At 40.3% G+C, this 19,686-nt stretch overlaps 1 protein-coding gene across 48 annotated transcripts in view; it reads right to left on the bottom strand.

Annotated features, from left to right (window-relative positions):
- The window catches only part of Neb (nebulin), a 197,931-nt gene that overhangs the window by 110,473 nt on the left and 67,772 nt on the right, over positions 1–19,686 (bottom strand). For 47 of the 48 annotated variants that reach the window (XM_039106300.1, XM_039106274.1, XM_039106258.2 and 44 more), the window contains 11 exons: positions 17,376–17,687; positions 16,977–17,180; positions 13,380–13,484; positions 12,143–12,250; positions 11,514–11,825; positions 10,969–11,172; positions 10,631–10,735; positions 10,442–10,549; positions 2,252–2,563; positions 1,652–1,855; positions 1,098–1,202 (listed from right to left, as the gene is read on the bottom strand). In XM_039106300.1, the coding sequence (XP_038962228.1) occupies positions 1,098–1,202; positions 1,652–1,855; positions 2,252–2,563; positions 10,442–10,549; positions 10,631–10,735; positions 10,969–11,172; positions 11,514–11,825; positions 12,143–12,250; positions 13,380–13,484; positions 16,977–17,180; positions 17,376–17,687 (2,079 nt within the window). The remainder of the gene's footprint in view (positions 1–1,097; positions 1,203–1,651; positions 1,856–2,251; positions 2,564–10,441; positions 10,550–10,630; positions 10,736–10,968; positions 11,173–11,513; positions 11,826–12,142; positions 12,251–13,379; positions 13,485–16,976; positions 17,181–17,375; positions 17,688–19,686) is intronic. The other variant, XM_063283589.1, reaches the window with a different exon arrangement.

A 19,686-nucleotide genomic window follows, 5' to 3' on the forward strand; every position in this document is an offset into this window, starting at 1 on the left:
TTTGTGACTGGGAATTCTTAAGCCAAGGTGGCACAATCTTGAGTGCAGTTTATCTCATGGAGAGGGGCTGATCTCTCCCTCTACCTCAGACTCGAGTTCTAAAATGAGGATGCATGATCTATGCTCACTAGCCACAAAAATAAACAGGCTCATTCACATATAATCCTGGCAGAGTTTCCTTCATAGTCTCTCAATGTATTGTTTGATGGCTGTGGGGTTTTTATATCATGAATTTATTTTTATACTTTAGAAGTCATAAGCTTTATCACTACAGCACAATTTAAAAGCAATATCGTAGACATGGGAAATATATTTATGAAGCTCTGCACTAAGCACTGAGGGGAGACACATACATAGTCTGTTTTTAATTTCAAGGGTTAATAAAGAGGTGGGTAGAGCAGTTGTTCTCAACCTTCCTAATGCTCTGACCTCTTAGTGCAGTTCCTCTTGTTGTAGTGACCATTAACCATAAACTTCTTAACTGTAGTTTTGCTATAAATCATTATATAAATATCTGATATGCAGATGGCCTTAGGCAAGCTCTGTGAAATGGACATTCGGCCCTCAAAAGGGTTGCAACCCAAGGGTTGAGAACAACCAGGCTAGAGAGTTGGCTTAGTGGTTAAGAGCACTGACAGCCTTTCCAAAATACCCGGGTCGGGTTTGATTCCCACCACCTACATGGTGGCTCACAACCATCAGTAGCCATCCTTAACACCAGTTCCAGGGCCTCAAACACCCTCTTCAGGCTTCTGTGAGCACCAGTTATGAACATGGTGCACAGACAAACATGCATACACATAAAATAAAATGCTTTTTAAAAAAGAAAAAAGTTAAATAAAAGAAAATATACTTCATCTTATGATTATCACTGAAATCATTAACTTTTATAATGAATGCAAAAGAAATTATCCTAAATTGTAACCCATCATAAAGTGTAGCGCTTATGATGGTGACTGAGAAATGCCAATGTTGCTTTTCTCATGAAATAAGAAAAGGTGATTCTTTACAAAGGTGCCGTCCATCTTTCTAACCCTGGGATGATCAACTGAAGAGAAAACTGGCACAGAGTTTTAAGTATTGGCATCTACTCCCACCTCGCTGTAGTTGACTTTATTCATTCTCGCCAACATGATTTCTGGTGTATCTGGCATGATGTGGATCTGGGTCTTGTCTTTGTCCCAGGCTTCCGTGTACAAACGCTATCAAAGAAGACATAACATTCATCAGGAAAAACACCAGTGTCTAATCAATAGGCATTTCAAGACCACGGAAAATGTATAAACAAAGGAGACATGTATATATTATATACATGCCATTAACTGATTAGTTCATAGTGGAATGCATATTTGTAATATATATTCTGATAGTCTAAAAACACATACAAATTAAAAGGATAGTGAGAATAAGTATTTTAGTGCAGTGATCATTTTTCCACAAAATATGCTACTTCACCAAAACCAAGAAATAATAACCGAAATCAATAGTAAAATATGAATAACACACTAGGCAGATAACAGATTAGAGAAATAAATGATGAAAGATAGATATAGATGTCTTAGTGTGTAAAACTCTTTTCTCCACCTGCTTCCTGTTTCTTGGATTCAGCTTCAGGAGCCCCACATGGCTTCCTTGAACTCTGACCTCTCACCTTGTTCATAGTAATGGCATTGTTCTTGGCCAACACTTGCTCCAGAGAATCAGTCACACTGGTAAACTTGAATTTGTCCGGGGGCTGACGGTAGATTTTGTCACTCAAGATTTCTGTGGCCCGTTTGCATTTTTCCACATCCAGAGAGCCAATGGGTACCCAGCCGATGCCTCTCAGCCACTGGAGATCAGACTTGTACATGTTCTGTCGACACACAAATTGTCCATAAATATTTATCTCCATGCTGGAAATGCAATTTTAGCCAATGGACATAAAATCAAATTAGAAGACTCTTAAAAAATAAAAGCTAGGGGCTGGGGATTTAGCTCAGTGGTAGAGCGCTTACCTAGGAAGCGCAAGGCCCTGGGTTCGGTCCCCAGCTCCGAAAAAAAAGAACCAAAAAAAAAAAAAAAAAGCTAGTAGGTAGCCGGTTCAAGCACTACTTCACTTTGGATGAATGCTAAGGATTAGCATATAAAAGGACAACATGCACGCTATCCCTACACACTTGAAGGCACGGGTGAGCATTGAGCCATCTATTCAACCCTTCTGTTGTGGAATAAACTCACTGATCCCGCCTTTATGACCATCAACACTCACATCGCTCTGGAGATCATAGGCCTGCCGAGCATGGATGACATCATTCTGGTCGGGCAAGCACGTCCACTGGTGTAGGTAGTTCTTATAGTCCACATCACTGACCAAGGTCTGGCACTTCTTAGCCAGCACCACCCCCAGCATGTCCACTGGGCTGCTGAACTTGGTCTTCCACTTCTCAAAGTCCTTCTTATACTCCCTGTCACTCTGGATCTTGGCCACGTGCATGGACCACATCATCTTGGGGTCATCATGTATAGCGCGAGCACCGATGTGGTGGCCCAGCTGCTTACGGTAGCCTTCCTTGTACTTGAACTACAAGAAGAAAAAGATTGTTAGTCATCTGCTTTGACCTTTAGAAAAATGTATTCATGAGGACAGAATTATCCTGTTCATTAAACGTAATTATTTCCTTGGAATATATAGTATACATCTTATATCATGAAGAAAATAAGCAAAGCACTAAAAAGAAAAGGAAAGCAAATATATTATTTTACTGCACAGAGCTCTTTGTGGATTTTGTATGAATGACTATAATTAGAATATGAGTCATAAGTTAATGGTTTTTGCCTGCTTTTTGTAATTATTATATAAGCATTTTTATGTCATTAGAATTCCTTATGAACATGCATGATAATTATAGTAGGCATGTCATTATACGGTTATAGATTAATACTAAACTCTTCTATGCTGATCATTTGTTTTGGAATGTAATGACCATTTCCTATATTTTGAAAACAAAATAACAAGGTATTTTTGACTCAAGGACAAAAACCTGGATAAAAATATTTCAGCGATGTGAGCAAACTAATTTTTTTTTTTAAAGAAAACGAAGGCTTCCTGGTTGCTGCCGCCGCAGAGAGCCCGTGGGCAGCACCCCGCGAGCAAAATTGAGCCTCGGGACCACAGGTAAAACCAACTTGTCTGCTGCAAGAAAGCTGCCTGGTGAAATCGGGACACACAGAGGCAGAATTCCTCTAGGACCGGGCACGTCCTGTGTTTACCGGAAGTCCCACGCCCGCGGATCCCGGCCCACAGGAGCTCTCTGCTCCCAGACCCCGTGGGAAAGAGACCTCACCGCCTGGTCAGGTGGGCACTCCTGAGGCTGCAGAGCGGAAGAGACCACCAACACTGCCCACCCCTGCCCACATCCCTGGCCCAAGAGGAAACTGTATAAGGCCTCTGGGCTCCCGTGGGGGAGGGCCCAGGAGCGGCAGGACCCCTGCCTGAGACACCGCCGGAACCTGAAGGAAACAGACCGGATAAACAGTTCTCTGCACCCAAATCCCGTGGGAGGGAGAGCTAAACCTTCAGAGAGGCAGACAAGCCTGGGAAACCAGAAGAGACTGCTCTCTGCACACACATCTCGGACGCCAGAGGAAAACACCAAAGGCCATCTGGAACCCTGGTACACTGAAGCTCCCGGAAGGGGCGGCGCATATCTTCCTGGTTGCTGCCGCTGCAGAGAGCCCGTGGGCAGCACCCCACGAGCGAACCTGAGCCTCGGGACCACAGGTAAGACCAACTTGTCTGCTGCAAGAAAGCTGCCTGGTGAACTCAAGACACAGGCCCACAGGAACAGCTGAAGACCTGTAGAGAGGAAAAACTACACGCCCGAAAGCAGAACACTCTGTCCCCATAACTGACTGAAAGAGAGGAAAACAGGTCTACAGCACTCCTGACACACAGGCTTATAGGACAGTCTAGCCACTGTCAGAAATAGCAGAACAAAGTAACACTAGAGATAATCTGATGGCGAGAGGCAAGCGCAGGAACCCAAGCAACAGAAACCAAGACTACATGGCATCATTGGAGCCCAATTCTCCCACCAAAACAAACATGGAATATCCAAACACACCAGAAAAGCAAGATCTAGTTTCAAAATCATATTTGATCATGATGCTGGAGGACTTCAAGAAAGACGTGAAGAACTCCCTTAGGGAAACACAGGAAAACATTAATAAACAAGTAGAAGCCTACAGAGAGGAATCGCAAAAATCCCTGAAAGAATCGCAAAAAACCCTGAAAGAATTCCAGGAAAACACAATCAAACAGTTGAAGGGATTCAAAATGGAAATAGAAGCAATCAAGAAAGAACACATGGAAACAACCCTGGATATAGAAAACCAAAAGAAGAGACAAGGAGCTGAAGATAGAAGCTTCACCAACAGAATACAAGAGATGGAAGAGAGAATCTCAGGAGCAGAAGATTCCATAGAAATCATTGACTCAACTGTCAAAGATAATGTAAAGCGGAAAAAGCTACTGGTCCAAAACATACAGGAAATCCAGGACTCAATGAGAAGATCAAACCTAAGGATAATAGGTATAGAAGAGAGTGAAGACTCACAGCTCAAAGGACCAGTAAATATCTTCAACAAAATCATAGAAGAAAACTTCCCTAACCTAAAAAAAGAGATACCCATAGGCATACAAGAAGCCTACAGAACTCCAAATAGATTGGACCAGAAAAGAAACACCTCCCATCACATAATAGTCAAAACACCAAACGCACAAAATAAAGAAAGAATATTAAAAGCAGTAAGGGAAAAAGGTCAAGTAACATATAAAGGCAGACCTATCAGAATCACACCAGACTTCTCACCAGAAACTATGAAGGCCAGAAGATCCTGGACTGATGTCATACAGACCCTAAGAGAACACAAATGCCAGCCCAGGTTACTGTATCCTGCAAAACTCTCAATTAACATAGATGGAGAAACCAAGATATTCCATGACAAAACCAAATTTACACAATATCTTTCTACAAATCCAGCACTACAAAGGATAATAAATGGTAAAGCCCAACATAAGGAGGCAAGCTATACCCTAGAAGAAGCAAGAAACTAATCGTCTTGGCAACAAAACAAAGAGAAGAAAAGCACACAAACATAACCTCACATCCAAATATGAATATAACGGGAAGCAATAATCACTATTCTTTAATATCTCTCAACATCAATGGCCTCAACTCCCCAATAAAAAGACATAGATTAACAAACTGGATACGCAACGAGGACCCTGCATTCTGCTGCCTACAGGAAACACACTCAGAGACAAAGACAGACATTACCTCAGAGTGAAAGGCTGGAAAACAAATTTCCAAGCAAATGGTCAGAAGAAGCAAGCTGGAGTAGCCATTCTAATATCAAATAAAATCAATTTTCAACTAAAAGTCATCAAAAAAGATAAGGAAGGACACTTCATATTCATCAAAGGAAAAATCCACCAAGATGAACTCTCAATCCTAAATATCTATGCCCCAAATACAAGGGCAGCTACATATGTAAAAGAAACCTTACTAAAGCTCAAAACACACATTGCACCTCACACAATAATAGTGGGAGATTTCAACACCCCACTCTCCTCAATGGACAGATCATGGAAACAGAAATTAAACAGAGACGTAGACAGACTAAGAGAAGTCATGAGCCAAATGGACTTAACGGATATTTATAGAACATTCTATCCTAAAGCAAAAGGATATACCTTCTTCTCAGCTCCTCATGGTACTTTCTCCAAAATTGACCATATAACTGGTCAAAAAACGTGCCTGAACAGGTACAGAAAGATAGAAATAATCCCATGCGTGCTATCGGACCACCACGGCCTAAAACTGGTCTTCAATAACAATCAAGGAAGAATGCCCACATATACTTGGAAATTGAACAATGCTCTACTCAATGATAACCTGGTCAAGGAAGAAATAAAGAAAGAAATTAAAAACTTTTTAGAATTTAATGAAAATGAAGGTACAACATACCCAAACTTATGGGACACAATGAAAGCTGTGCTAAGAGGAAAACTCATAGCGCTGAGTGCCTGCAGAAAGAAACAGGAAAGAGCATATGTCAGCAGCTTGACAGCACACCTAAAAGCTCTAGAACAAAAAGAAGCAAATACACCCATGAGGAGTAGAAGGCAGGAAATAATCAAACTCAGAGCGGAAATCAACCAAGTAGAAACAAAAAGGATCATAGAAAGAATCAACAGAACCAAAAGTTGGTTCTTTGAGAAAATCAACAAGATAGATAAACCCTTAGCCAGACTAACGAGAGGACACAGAGAGTGCGTCCAAATTAACAAAATCAGAAATGAAAAGGGAGACATAACAACAGATTCAGAGGAAATTCAAAAAATCATCAGATCTTACTATAAAAACCTATATTCAACAAAACTTGAAAATCTGCAGGAAATGGACAATTTCCTAGACAGATACCAGGTACCGAAGTTAAATCAGGAACAGATAAACCAGTTAAACAACCCCATAACTCCTAAGGAAATAGAAGCAGTCATTAAAGGTCTCCCAACCAAAAAGAGCCCAGGTCCAGACGGGTTTAGTGCAGAATTCTATCAAACCTTCATAGAAGACCTCATACCAATATTATCCAAACTATTCCACAAAATTGAAACAGATGGATCACTACTGAATACCTTCTACGAAGCCACAATTACTCTTATACCTAAACCACACAAAGACACAACAAAGAAAGAGAACTTCAGACCAATTTCCCTTATGAATATCGACGCAAAAATACTCAACGAAATTCTGGCAAACCGAATCCAAGAGCACATCAAAACAATCATCCACCATGACCAAGTAGGCTTCATCCCAGGCATGCAGGGATGGTTTAATATACGGAAAACCATCAACGTGATCCATTATATAAACAAACTGAAAGAACAAAACCACATGATCATTTCATTAGACGCTGAGAAAGCATTTGACAAAATTCAACACCCCTTCATGATAAAAGTCCTGGAAAGAATAGGAATTCAAGGCCCATACCTGAACATAGTAAAAGCCATATACAGCAAACCAGTTGCTAACATTAAACTAAATAGAGAGAAACTTGAAGCAATCCCACTAAAATCAGGGACTAGACAAGGCTGCCCACTCTCTCCCTACTTATTCAATATAGTTCTTGAAGTTCTAGCCAGAGCAATCAGACAACAAAAGGAGGTCAAGGGGATACAGATCGGAAAAGAAGAAGTCAAAATATCACTATTTGCAGATGATATGATAGTATATTTAAGTGATCCCAAAAGTTCCACCAGAGAACTACTAAAGCTGATAAACAACTTCAGCAAAGTGGCTGGGTATAAAATTAACTTAAATAAATCAGTTGCCTTCCTCTATACAAAAGAGAAACAAGCCGAGAAAGAAATTAGGGAAACGACACCCTTCATAATAGACCCAAATAATATAAAGTACCTCGGTGTGACTTTAACAAAGCAAGTAAAAGATCTGTACAATAAGAACTTCAAGACACTGAAGAAGGAAATTGAAGAAGACCTCAGAAGATGGAAAGATCTCCCATGCTCATGGATTGGCAGGATTAATATAGTAAAAATGGCCATTTTACCAAAAGCAATCTACAGATTTGATGCAATCCCCATCAAAATACCAATCCAATTCTTCAAAGAGTTAGACAGAACAATTTGCAAATTCATCTGGAATAACAAAAAACCCAGGATAGCTAAAGCTATCCTCAACAATAAAAGGTCTTCAGGGGGAATCACTATCCTTGAACTCAAGCAGTATTACAGAGCAATAGTGATAAAAACTGCATGGTATTGGTACAGAGACAGACAGATAGACCAATGGAATAGAATTGAAGACCCAGAAATGAACCCACACACCTATGGTCACTTGATTTTTGACAAAGGAGCCAAAACCATCCAATGGAAAAAAGATAGCATTTTCAGCAAATGGTGCTGGTTCAACTGGAGGTCAACATGTAGAAGAATGCAGATCGATCCATGCTTATCACCCTGTACAAAGCTTAAGTCCAAGTGGATCAAGGACCTCCACATCAAACCAGACACACTCAAACTAATAGAAGAAAAACTAGGGAAGCATCTGGAACACATGGGCACTGGAAAAAATTTCCTAAACAAAACACCAATGGCTTACGCTCTAAGATCAAGAATCGACAAATGGGATCTCATAAAACTGCAAAGCTTCTGTAAGGCAAAGGACACTGTGGTTAGGACAAAATGGCAACCAACAGATTGGGAAAAGATCTTTACCAATCCTACAACAGATAGAGGCCTTATATCCAAAATATACAAAGAACTCAAGAAGTTAGACCGCAGGGAAACAAATAACCCTATTAAAAATGGGGTTCAGAGCTAAACAAAGAATTCACAGCTGAGGAATGCCGAATGGCTGAGAAACACCTAAAGAAATGTTCAACATCTTTAGTCATAAGGGAAATGCAAATCAAAACAACCCTGAGATTTCACCTCACACCAGTGAGAATGGCTAAGATCAAAAACTCAGGGGACAACAGATGCTGGCGAGGATGTGGAGAAAGAGGAACACTCCTCCATTGTTGGTGGGATTGCAAACTGGTAAAACCATTCTGGAAATCAGTCTGGAGGATCCTCAGAAAATTGGACATTGAACTGCCTGAGGATCCAGCTATACCTCTCTTGGGCATATACCCAAAAGATGCCCCAACATATAAAAAAGACACGTGCTCCAATATGTTCATTGCAGCCTTATTTATAATAGCCAGAAGCTGGAAAGAACCCAGATGCCCTTCAACAGAGGAATGGATACAGAAAATGTGGTACATCTACACAATGGAATATTACTCAGCTATCAAAAACAACGAGTTTATGAAATTCGTAGGCAAATGGTTGGAACTGGAAAACATCATCCTGAGTGAGCTAACCCAATCACAGAAAGACATACATGGTATGCACTCATTGATAAGTGGCTATTAGCCCAAATGCTTGAATTACCCTAGATGCCTAGAACAAATGAAACTCAAGACGGATGATCAAAATGTGAATGCTTCACTCCTTCTTTAAAAGGAGAACAAGAATACCCTTGGCAGGGAAGAGAGAGGCAAAGATTAAAACAGAGACTGAAGGAACACCCATTCAGAGCCTGCCCCACATGTGGCCCATACATATACAGCCACCCAATTAGACAAGATGGATGAAGCAAAGAAGTGCAGACCGACAGGAGCCGGATGTAGATCGCTCCTGAGAGACACAGCCAGAATATAGCAAATACAGAGGCGAATGCCAGCAGCAAACCACTGAACTGAGAATAGGACCCCCGTTGAAGGAATCAGAGAAAGAACTGGAAGAGCTTGAAGGGGCTCGAGACCCCATATGTACAACAATGCCAAGCAACCAGAGCTTCCAGGGACTAAGCCACTACCTAAAGACTATATATATACATGGACTGACCCTGGACTCTGACCGCATAGGTAGCAATGAATATCCCAGTAAGAGCACCAGTGGAAGGGGAAGCCCTGGGTCCTGCTAAGACTGAACCCCCAGTGAACTAGACTGTTGGGGGGAGGGCGGCAATGGGGGGAGGGTTGGGAGGGAACACCCATAAGGAAGGGGAGGGGGGAGGGGGATGTTTGCCCGGATACCGGGAAAGGGAATAACACTCGAAATGTATATAAGAAATACTCAAGTTAATTAAAAAAAAAAAAACCAATAAAAATTAAGTAAAAAGAAAAAAAAAAAAGAAAACGAAGACTGAAAAGGGGGATGGTACAGGGTAAGGGAAGATGGCCAAAGCACGTGTGTGTGCTTCCTTAAAAATGGTCATGTGTGGTATAGCGGCTCAAGATTTTAATCCCAACCCTTGGGAGGCAGAGGCAGACAGATTTCTGAGAGTTCAAAGCCAGCCTGGTCTACAAAGCAAGTTCCAGGACAGCCATGGGCTATTACTAAGAAACCTTGCCTTGAAAAACAAAACAAAACAAATGGCCATGTGTAACCCAGTATAATCTGATAAAGAAAACACAGATCTTCAGCCAGGCACTGGAGGCTGCGACATACACATGGCCCATGTGGATGGCTGGACTTTGTGTTGGCGCAGGTTCATGAGTTCATATGGCATGAATTAAGTTTTGAAGAACTACAAAAAAGTATGATTGTAAGAATATATCCTGTGGGAAAGTAACAAGCTGATCCCAACTCTCGTTAAGCATGCCGCATGTTGGTTCAGCATGCAGTGGGCACACTTACAGGTTCGTTTCTGTGGCTAATGGCTAGCTTGAAGTCACAAGTTTGGTTTCATTATTTGAAGCTACTTCCTGACATGATCAATGACTAACAACAATTTTAATGTCATAGCTTGGCCCATTATACACCAAAGAGAGACAGGTGACCCTGGAGCCAACGCTAAGGCTCACCTCATCTCCCCAGTGTACTTACGTCACTGGCGATGTCTCTGGAGGCCTTGGCTGACTTGATAGGAATGGCATCAAGCCGCATGTCATAGCCTTTCCTCTTGGCTTCTTCCAGGCCAAGCTTATATAATTTCTGCAAGAGACACAAGTCACTGTAAGTTCCATTTACAAAGTGTAATATAAGGAAGCCATACCACGCATTACAAATGCTTACCTCGCTGTAATTTACTTTGTTCTGTTTAGCCAACATAACTTCAGGGGTGTCCGGCATAATGTGGACAGTGGTTTTATCATTATTCCAAGCTTCTGTATAGAGGTGCTAAGAGCAACAAGGAGACAGGTCCATAATGAATGCTTTGAAACCACATTCTGTGGGTTCACGTCAAGATGTGCTCAGGTTTCAACGATGCTGTCACTAGGAAACATTTCCTTTAGAGACACCTTAATGCTATCGAGAGGAACTGAACAGGATTTTTCTTTCTACGGGAACAGTGTTGCGCCCACTCCTGTCAGAAACATTTAATACCTTCCCCAGGGAAAGAAAGGACTTACGTGGTTCATGGTTATAGCATTATTTTTTGCCAGCACCATTGGCATGGAGTCCATAAGACTGGAAAACTTGAATTTATCCGGGTGCTGACGGTAGACATGGTCGCTCAGGATCTGAGTGGCTCGTTTGTTTTTCTCATCCTCGAGAGAACCAGAAGTAATCCAGCCAATGCCTTTAAGCCACTGAAGATCAGCCTTGTACAAATTCTGAAATCCCAAAGTGACACATCACAAATGTAAGTATATGTCCACAAAGAGACAGGAGTGTATGTTCTCTTACGCAATACAGACATGTTTATAATATTTAACATTTGACTTCCTGAATGATGTCAGAAATTCAGATTAGAAGCATGTTTTGCAAAGTGAGAGACTTGTGTGGAGAACGGCTCAATTTTCATTGCTTAGATCAGCTATCCAGAACATTGCACCATAGAGTCTTTCTTTGCAGACTAATGCTTCTTGGATTACTAGGCATCACTGTATAAAACTCACTATTTTAGGAAAGGAGACAGACTATTTCATTGAGCAAAGGAAAACCTTAGACTCACATCGCTCTGGAGATCATAGGCCTGCCGAGCGTGGATGACATCATTCTGGTCGGGCAAGCACGTCCACTGGTGTAGGTAGTTCCTGTAGTCAGCATCACTGACCAAGGTCTGGCACTTCTTGGCCAGCACCACCCCCAGCATATCCACTGGGCTGCTGAACTTGGTCTTCCACTTCTCAAAGTCCTTCTTGTACTCCCTGTCACTCTGGATCTTGGCCACGTGCATGGACCACATCATCTTGGGGTCATCTTTGATGTTCCGAGCACCAATGTGGTGGCCCAGTTGCTTTCGGAAGCCTTCCTTGTATTTGTACTAAAGGAACAAAAGAATATCTCATTCCTTTAAAAACTTTTGTTGCCACCTTTTGTAGCAATTTTCAAAACTTATTAATTCTAAATATCTTGCTAAGCCAGGAGACCTATAGGTTTCTGCTTTGTGATAGGCAAGATTAAAGGCTAAATTCAGTCACAGACAAACAAACAAATTGACTTTTGGTCTTATTTCTACCCTACACTGTATGTCTGGGATCATCACCCTGTTTTAATCTGTGATCCCTTAGGTGATTTTTGTTCATTTTAAAATACTGCCCATTGCAATCAAAGCACTATGTACAGAGCATAATATCTTACTTCACTGGCAATTTCCCGGGACGCTTTAGCTGCTTTGATGGGAATGGCATCGACAGGAAGATCATATCCTTTTTTCTTCAGTTCCTCATAACCCATTTTGTAGAGTTTCTGTTGAGAGATGAAGACAATCACTTTGGGAAAACCATTCTCCATAAACGATATGGCGGATAAGGAAGCCGACACACTGCATACTTCAAGAGTTGATGAAAATCGTCCCTGTACTCTAGAGCACTTCAATGTAATTGGATAGTATGTCTATGAATTGCTAACGATCCTGTTGTTTATTTTAAACCTCTCTGGTGACCAAATACACAAAATTCCCAAGTCCTTTAGAAAATGCAACAGAAGTTACCAGACAAAAGTGATCATTTCCAGATGATGTTGTGTTCCATTAGAGGTTGCTACAGAGAAAGCCTCTCAGTCTTAATCCTCTTATGAATTCCTCTTATGAAAAAAAATAGTGAATGGCTATCCCTCCTTTGTAGCTAGTGCATCATGAGGCAGTATCTACCTCATCCCACGGGGCCATTGAAAGGAAGACTGTCCTCCGGCAGGATGATGGTCCCTCATAATTAAAAAAAATATTTTATTGAATTTTAAACCTTATGTTTATAATTTACTCATTCAGATTGTGACATAGCTGAATAATTAATAATATAGTCAAATTATATTTTTGCCCAGGAGTCCATTGCCTACCGATGTTAGACTGCTGTCCATATTTTAGTCTTTGTACTATTATTCCACATATTCTTTGACATTAAAACCACTCTATTGGGGCTCTGAATTTATGTTTGAATATTTAAATTTCTATATCCATACATTTGAAGGACTAACACTTGTCAGCAAAGTAATCTGGTGAAAATGAAAATTTCCTCCAGTGGTACTTGTTCAAAACCTTATCTAGAATCTATTTGCGAAGCATAAAACGTTGTAAGCAATACAGCTCCAGTGAAAGTTGATTCTTCCCACACAGGGAAGAGTGAGAATGCTGTAAATACTTCATTATGATAGTACATGTAATAAGGAAATGTAACTATAGAGAGATCTGCGCTCTAATGCTGCTTGAGACAGGGAGTACCAACATTGCATGTACAATGTTCCCACCAAGTAGGGAATTGGAGTCACTCGTCTGCTAATTAAAGTAACTTGGAATTCAAAAGATTTTTTAAACAACCTCACTGACTTAGAGGTGATTAGCCGAGCTTTCGGGAAAGGCGCACTGAACTTGTAAACTCACATCACTTGTGTTGATTAAGTTTGCCTTAGCCAGAATGATGTCAGGAGTGTCAGGCATGATGTGGATCTGAGTCTTGTCCTTGTCCCACGCTTCTCTGTAAAGTCTCTAAAATGAGAAACAGTAATGTTTTCAGTGGCGTTGTCAGGCTCAGATGGTAACTGTTGGCTTCAGATGGAATTAGTAAGTTCATGTACATTAAACATTATAGTTGATAACAAGATGACAATATAAGAAGAAAATAGACACGATTTTCTTAGCTGAAATACAACTGCCTTTCAAGTGTAGATTATGGATCACCTGTTTGAAGTTACAGATACTACTGTCTATGGAAATCAATAATGAAATATAAACTTTGTTGATACTATCAAATAGAATAGCATTTTCCAATTTTTTTGGCCATCAAAATCCCTCTTAGTGTTTAACTGTCTTATCAAAAGATGACCTATTCAAATTATGCCTAGGAATTAGGGAATCTTGGTTTACTATTTAGGATTATACAATTATTTTGGAGAATAAGTAAACTGATGTAGATTCTGGGATTTCCCAAAAGGACAGTTTAAAATCAAAATCTTTTAGATGTGCTAAAACCATTTTCATGTTTGTCTTCAACAGAAGACCATGGGAATCCAAATTAAAATATCTTGGTAATTTACTAAAAGTGAAAGTTTGAAAATAGGATATTTATATAGTATCAAATTTATCAACAAGAAGTCAATTACAGATTTTGAACCCCACTCCTGGTCTATGTAGTGATATGTTGCCAAATGTGGCAGTGCACCTCTTTAATACTGGCACTTGAGAGGCAGAGGCAGTCATCTCTGTGGGGTTAAGGGCAGCCTGGTCTACATATATATATAGTGAGTTCCAGCTCACCTAGAAACACATAGTGAGACTCGGTCTTAACATTTTTCTCCAAGGGATAAAATGGTTAACTCAACAGTAGAAGAATCTGGCACCTTAAGCAAGTGATAAAAGTTCAAATGATCAGAAACAGGACTTGAAATCCTGGGCTTTCCTGTCATGAGGTCTGAGCCGGACACAGTGTGTAGCGTCCTCATGCAAAGGCATGATCTCAATCACTAGGAGGACACCCTGGAAAACCTAAGGTGAAAGAGATGCTGCACCCATCACAAACATTAAAGACTCGGAAGACAGAGAGGTAGTGAGGAACTCATCCAGACAGAATAGATGCACTGTGTGTGGCCTCTGATTGCATTGTCAACCAGGGGAAACATTTTTCTTTTACTACAAAAGGTATTAGTAGTAAAACTGAATAAGTTTCTATTTCTTAACATTTATTTAGTGTGTGTGTATGTATCTATATGTGGGTATAGGTGTATATGTGTATTTTTATGTATGTGTGTATGTGTATGTGTGTGTGTGTGTATGTATTATGTATGTGTGTATGTGTATGTGTGTGTGTATGCATTACGTATGTGTGTATGTGTAGTGTGTGTGTATGCATTACGTATGTGTGTATGTGTATGTGGGTGTATGTGTGGGTGTATGTGTATGTATGCATTATGTATGTATGTAGGTGTATGTGTGTATGTATGTGTGTGTATGTGTGTATGTGTATGTGTGTATATGTGTGTGTGTATTATGTATGTGTGTATGTGTATGTGGGTGTATGTGTGTGTGTATGTGTGTGTATTATGTATGTGTGTATGTAGGTATATGTGTGTATGTATGTGTGTGTGTATGTGGATGTATGTGTATGTGTATGTATGTGAGTGTGTAGGGTTCAGGTGACATGGCTTGATCATGGAGGCAAGAGGCCATCTTGCAGGAGCAGCTTCTTGTTCACCATTGTGGATTCCAGGTATCACATGCCAGTGCTGGGACTTGGTAGCAGGTGCCTTTATCCATTGACCCATCTCACCAGCCCTCCAGTATATAAACCTTTTAAGGATTCATTAATTCCTTAGATTTTGTACTTCTGTGTGAATATGCATTCTATCATGCAAATGAGCCAGAGAAGTTAATTAGGCCTTCAGGACAAAACTAAAACAAGGTCCATTAATATTAATATATGTTTGCTTAAGTTCTTCACCAATCTTTCTGGGAGGAATGCCAGTGCTTTTTGGCCTCATAATCATTGTAGGACACAGTCTTGTGTCATGGGGGATTTTTAGTAGCCATGCCTGCTTTCTATCCACTAGAGGCCAGTAGCACACCACCTCCAAGTTAGAACAAGCAAAGGGAAAAACTTTCTAGATACTGTCAGATTTCTTCCAAGGTGCAAGAGTCTCCCAGTAGAGAAATTTCCTCAATATAATATGCTTCCTTGATCCTACAGAATGCACAATGAATGCTAATGTTATTTAGATCAGTATATTCGAAAGAAGACCATCCTAGCTGATCTAGTTTCTGGGTGTGCAGAGCCCCGAAAGGATTGCCAGGACATGCATTGGTCGGCTTTCTGGCCTAGTCTTTCCCTTGCTTATCTTTTCCATCCAGAGCTCCCCCCTAATTAAAATTCTAAGAAAGAAAGAAGCAATGTTCAAGGGTTGGGGTGGGGAAAAAACAATACCAAAAACAAACCCCGAAATGTGACTTCTTGTTCTACCCTTTGGATTCAAAGCATATCACAAAGACAAAAAGAGAAGAACTGGAGATTGAGGCAGAAAGAGACCAGCAGGCTTGCCTCTCCTAGAGCTTTCGGAAAATAGTACTGTTGCCTGTGAGTGTCGCCTTATGGGGAGAAGAGCTACTGATCTGTTGTAAAATACAGTCCTATGTATCGGGTAAAAACTAACATATGCCTTGAAAATGGAAGGCACATGAAGCACAGTGCACAAAGAGCCTCTCAAGACCTACACCGTTAACATTTGTACCTCTTTAACCTTCCTTGCATGCTCCAGAGTCCCACCACACTTAGCTCAGCATCCTGCAATGTTGAAGCTTAGCCTGAGAAGCCACAGTATCTGCTTCTTCTCTGTACAGAAATGGTCCACACTTGTTTATCTCATCCAGTCAGTACTTTTAAAGCACCTGTTCTATGCTAAGCACTGGTATTTTGCTGGACAGGAACATTAAAGGCAGAATAGATGCTATGCAATTATTGCATGATCTTGATTCAAATAGATTAAATGTATTAAGATCAATGTGTGTGTGTGTGTGTGTGTGTGTGTGTGTGTGTGTGTGTGTGGTACTGAGAATTAAACTTCATGCATGCTACACAAATAAATATCTTTAGAGAATATACCTTTTAAGGAAGATGCATCTCTGTGGTTAAAACAAAACAAAACAAAACAAAACAATACCCCAAACTTGTTTCTTTATAATACTTTTCATGCTCTCTCAAAACCAAAAAATACCTATACTCTTAATGTATTTAAGTTTCAAGGAAAAAAATTCAACAATTTTTATTACGTTCTAGCTAAGTAAGGAAACTTGGATGAAGCAAGATTGAAAATAAACTGCCCTTAATTATTTAGTGTCAAGTGGCTGACAATTCAAACAGATCAGACCAGTATAAGAGATAATGCCATGCTAAATGAGGTGAGCTGCTGCCCTACTCACTAAGCAAATACTCCTCACTGCCAGGTAGCAAGCACTATGGCCGATTCTGCATGTTACTAAGGAAATACTCACATCGCTCCTGTTTTTGGCATTTGTTTTAGCCAGAACTATGTCCATGGCATCAGGAATGCTGGTAAACTTATTTCTGTCTGGAGGTTGGCGGTATTTCTTTTCACTGATGATTTCTGAAGCCCGCTTGTTCTTTTCTGCTTCCAAAGAACCCAGGGGACTCCATCCTATGCCTCTCAGCCACTCTAGATCAGACTTATACATATTCTAGGAAAGGACAAAACAGGTCATCAAAACCCCATCTTCCCCTTCACCATGATTAAGAGATGCTAGTTATAGATAGGTATGTTTGAGGCAGTCAATAATAATTCCTTTTTTCTAATCTCTGTTTTTTTCTCCTCACATAAATGGCTATTAATATGTAGAATAATTTTTAAGTTATCAAATTTGATGGACACTGACCTCACTTTGCAGCTCATAGACCTTTTTAGCTTGGATGACGTCATTCTGGTCAGGCAAGCACGTCCACTGGTGTAGGTAGTTCTTGTAGTCCACATCACTGACCAAGGCCTGGCACTTCTTGGCCAACACCACACCCAGCATGTCCACAGGGCTGGTGTATTTGGTCTTCCACTTCTCAAAGTCTTTCTTGTACTCTCTTTCACTTTGCATTTTGGCTACATTCATCGATAGCACAAGCTTTGGGTCATCTTGCACGCTCAGGAATCCAATATGGTGTCCCAGTTGTTTCCGGTAGCCTTGTTTATATTTAAACTGAAATCAGGAAACAGAGTCTTTTTTTAACAACATAAACAAAAACTGAATTAAACTCAACTTGCTTTGTTGCTATACTTCCTCCCCCAGAATGGATATGAAAAACGATTTCTGAGCTAACCTAAGAGGAAGTGTTGTCTTCCTGCAGTAAGCTATGCTTAATTAGCTCTATCCAAAGAACGCAGTGCAGCTGAGTACCAAGGGAGATTATTGTGAGAAATTGGCACTATGTAAAGGCAGGAAGAAGTGTCAGACATTGTTGTCTGCCTTCAGGATAACATTGATTCAAATGCTCATTCCATGCTTATGAGAAAAATAGGGGCTGAACGCTAAGGAAAAAAAATTATGAAGATGTATGATGTGGTGAACAGGCAAAAATGTAGACTGGGGAATTTTTGCACAATTATATCATATGTCTACACAGGAACCTATACCTTATGGGCACAGGCAGGAATATCTTGATATGTTATTTAGAGACAAAGTTCCACAAGAGCTCACCATCCTGTCAAGTAGGTGGAAGTAAGCTACACAGATTTAAGATAACTGAAGTCAAATCCAGTCCTTAGCTCTAGTTGGGGAAATTACATTACTACCAAATGACAACAACATTGCTAAGGAGTGCAGTGGTAGTTCCTTAATGTTGGGCACAAAGCATCTAGTAGGACTCTCAATAACAGACTCAGCTCCCTCAGATCACATACGTTTAAACACTTTACGGTGACTATACCATTGAGGAAGTTATAATCTGCACTGCCAACGTGATTGGATATAGAATCATCTAAAAGACTGAAGGCACACCTCTCGGTGTTTATGTAAGGGTAGTTCCAGATGGAAAAAGACCCACTCTACATGTGGGTCATAGAGTCCCATGAACCTGGAGCTTGGACTGAATGAAAACGGAGAGGGAGAGAGGCAGATGAGAGTCAGCTTTCCTATCTTCATCTTTCTGGCTTGTGGTGATGTAAACTGAGGTACTCAGTATGCCTTCTTGCCAGAATGGATGAAGCCTTGGGAACTGTGAATAAAATTACTCGTCTTGCCTGGTCTCTCTGAGGTGTTTTGGTCACAGTGAAACAAAAGATACCTAACACAGTCCTTGACTTAGACATCCTGGCAAAAACCGCTTATAAATAGTAGAGCCATGAATTCTGTATGGAGCCCAGGTAAGCACATACCAGAAGCTTTAAAGTAGCCTGAGCTCCTGTAGAAACAAAACACTAAAATTTGATGCACCAATTTAAGGTGATGAAACAAACAAACAAAAATCACAAATAGGATGAACTGCTAATAGAAGGTTATTGTAGTTACAAAACCAAAACCAAAAGAGAACAAGGAAACAGGAGTGTTTCAAGAAATGTCAGGTAGAAGAAAAAAAATAAGCTAAGTTGTAATATTCAAGAATATAGACTTAAAGCAAATTGTAAAATACCACATACAAATGGAAAGAAGTCTGACAATAGCTGGGCACAACCCCATGGAGAAGACTCCTGTTCTGCCGCTGGATAATGGAAGTCTTATGCTTGTGAGTATCTGCTGATCCTAGCACAGCCTCCTCTCTCCACACCATGTATGAAGACAGGCAGAATGTCGGACAAGAGATTGAATGGAACAACCTCTCTATCTTCCAACTCTAAATTCCATTAGCTTAACTTGTTAAATTACGTCTTAAAACCTACCTCTAACTTTATGAAATGTTACAGATAAAAGAACCATTTGAAACTGAGAGAGAATACAGTTTCTCCTGTGGTGGGAAAGTTCACAGGTAGTCAAATTAACTGGAAAGTTTCAAGTGGGTTTACAAGAAGAGGAATAGGGAAACATTGACCATTGGGTTGCCTGGAAATTGTTGATGGTCTTTTAATTGCTACGTTATCATTAGTAGATAACATTAAATGAAAATGAGTTTGCGTTATCATGTGCACTCATCATTATTTCAGTTTGATTTAATGAGGTCTTGATCTGAAAGTCAGAGAGTTCAAATTATTTCCTGTTATTTTTG

The sequence above is a fragment of the Rattus norvegicus genome, chromosome 3 (genome assembly GCF_036323735.1).
Source record: "Rattus norvegicus strain BN/NHsdMcwi chromosome 3, GRCr8, whole genome shotgun sequence".
In the NCBI taxonomy this organism is placed as follows: Eukaryota; Metazoa; Chordata; class Mammalia; order Rodentia; family Muridae; genus Rattus; species Rattus norvegicus.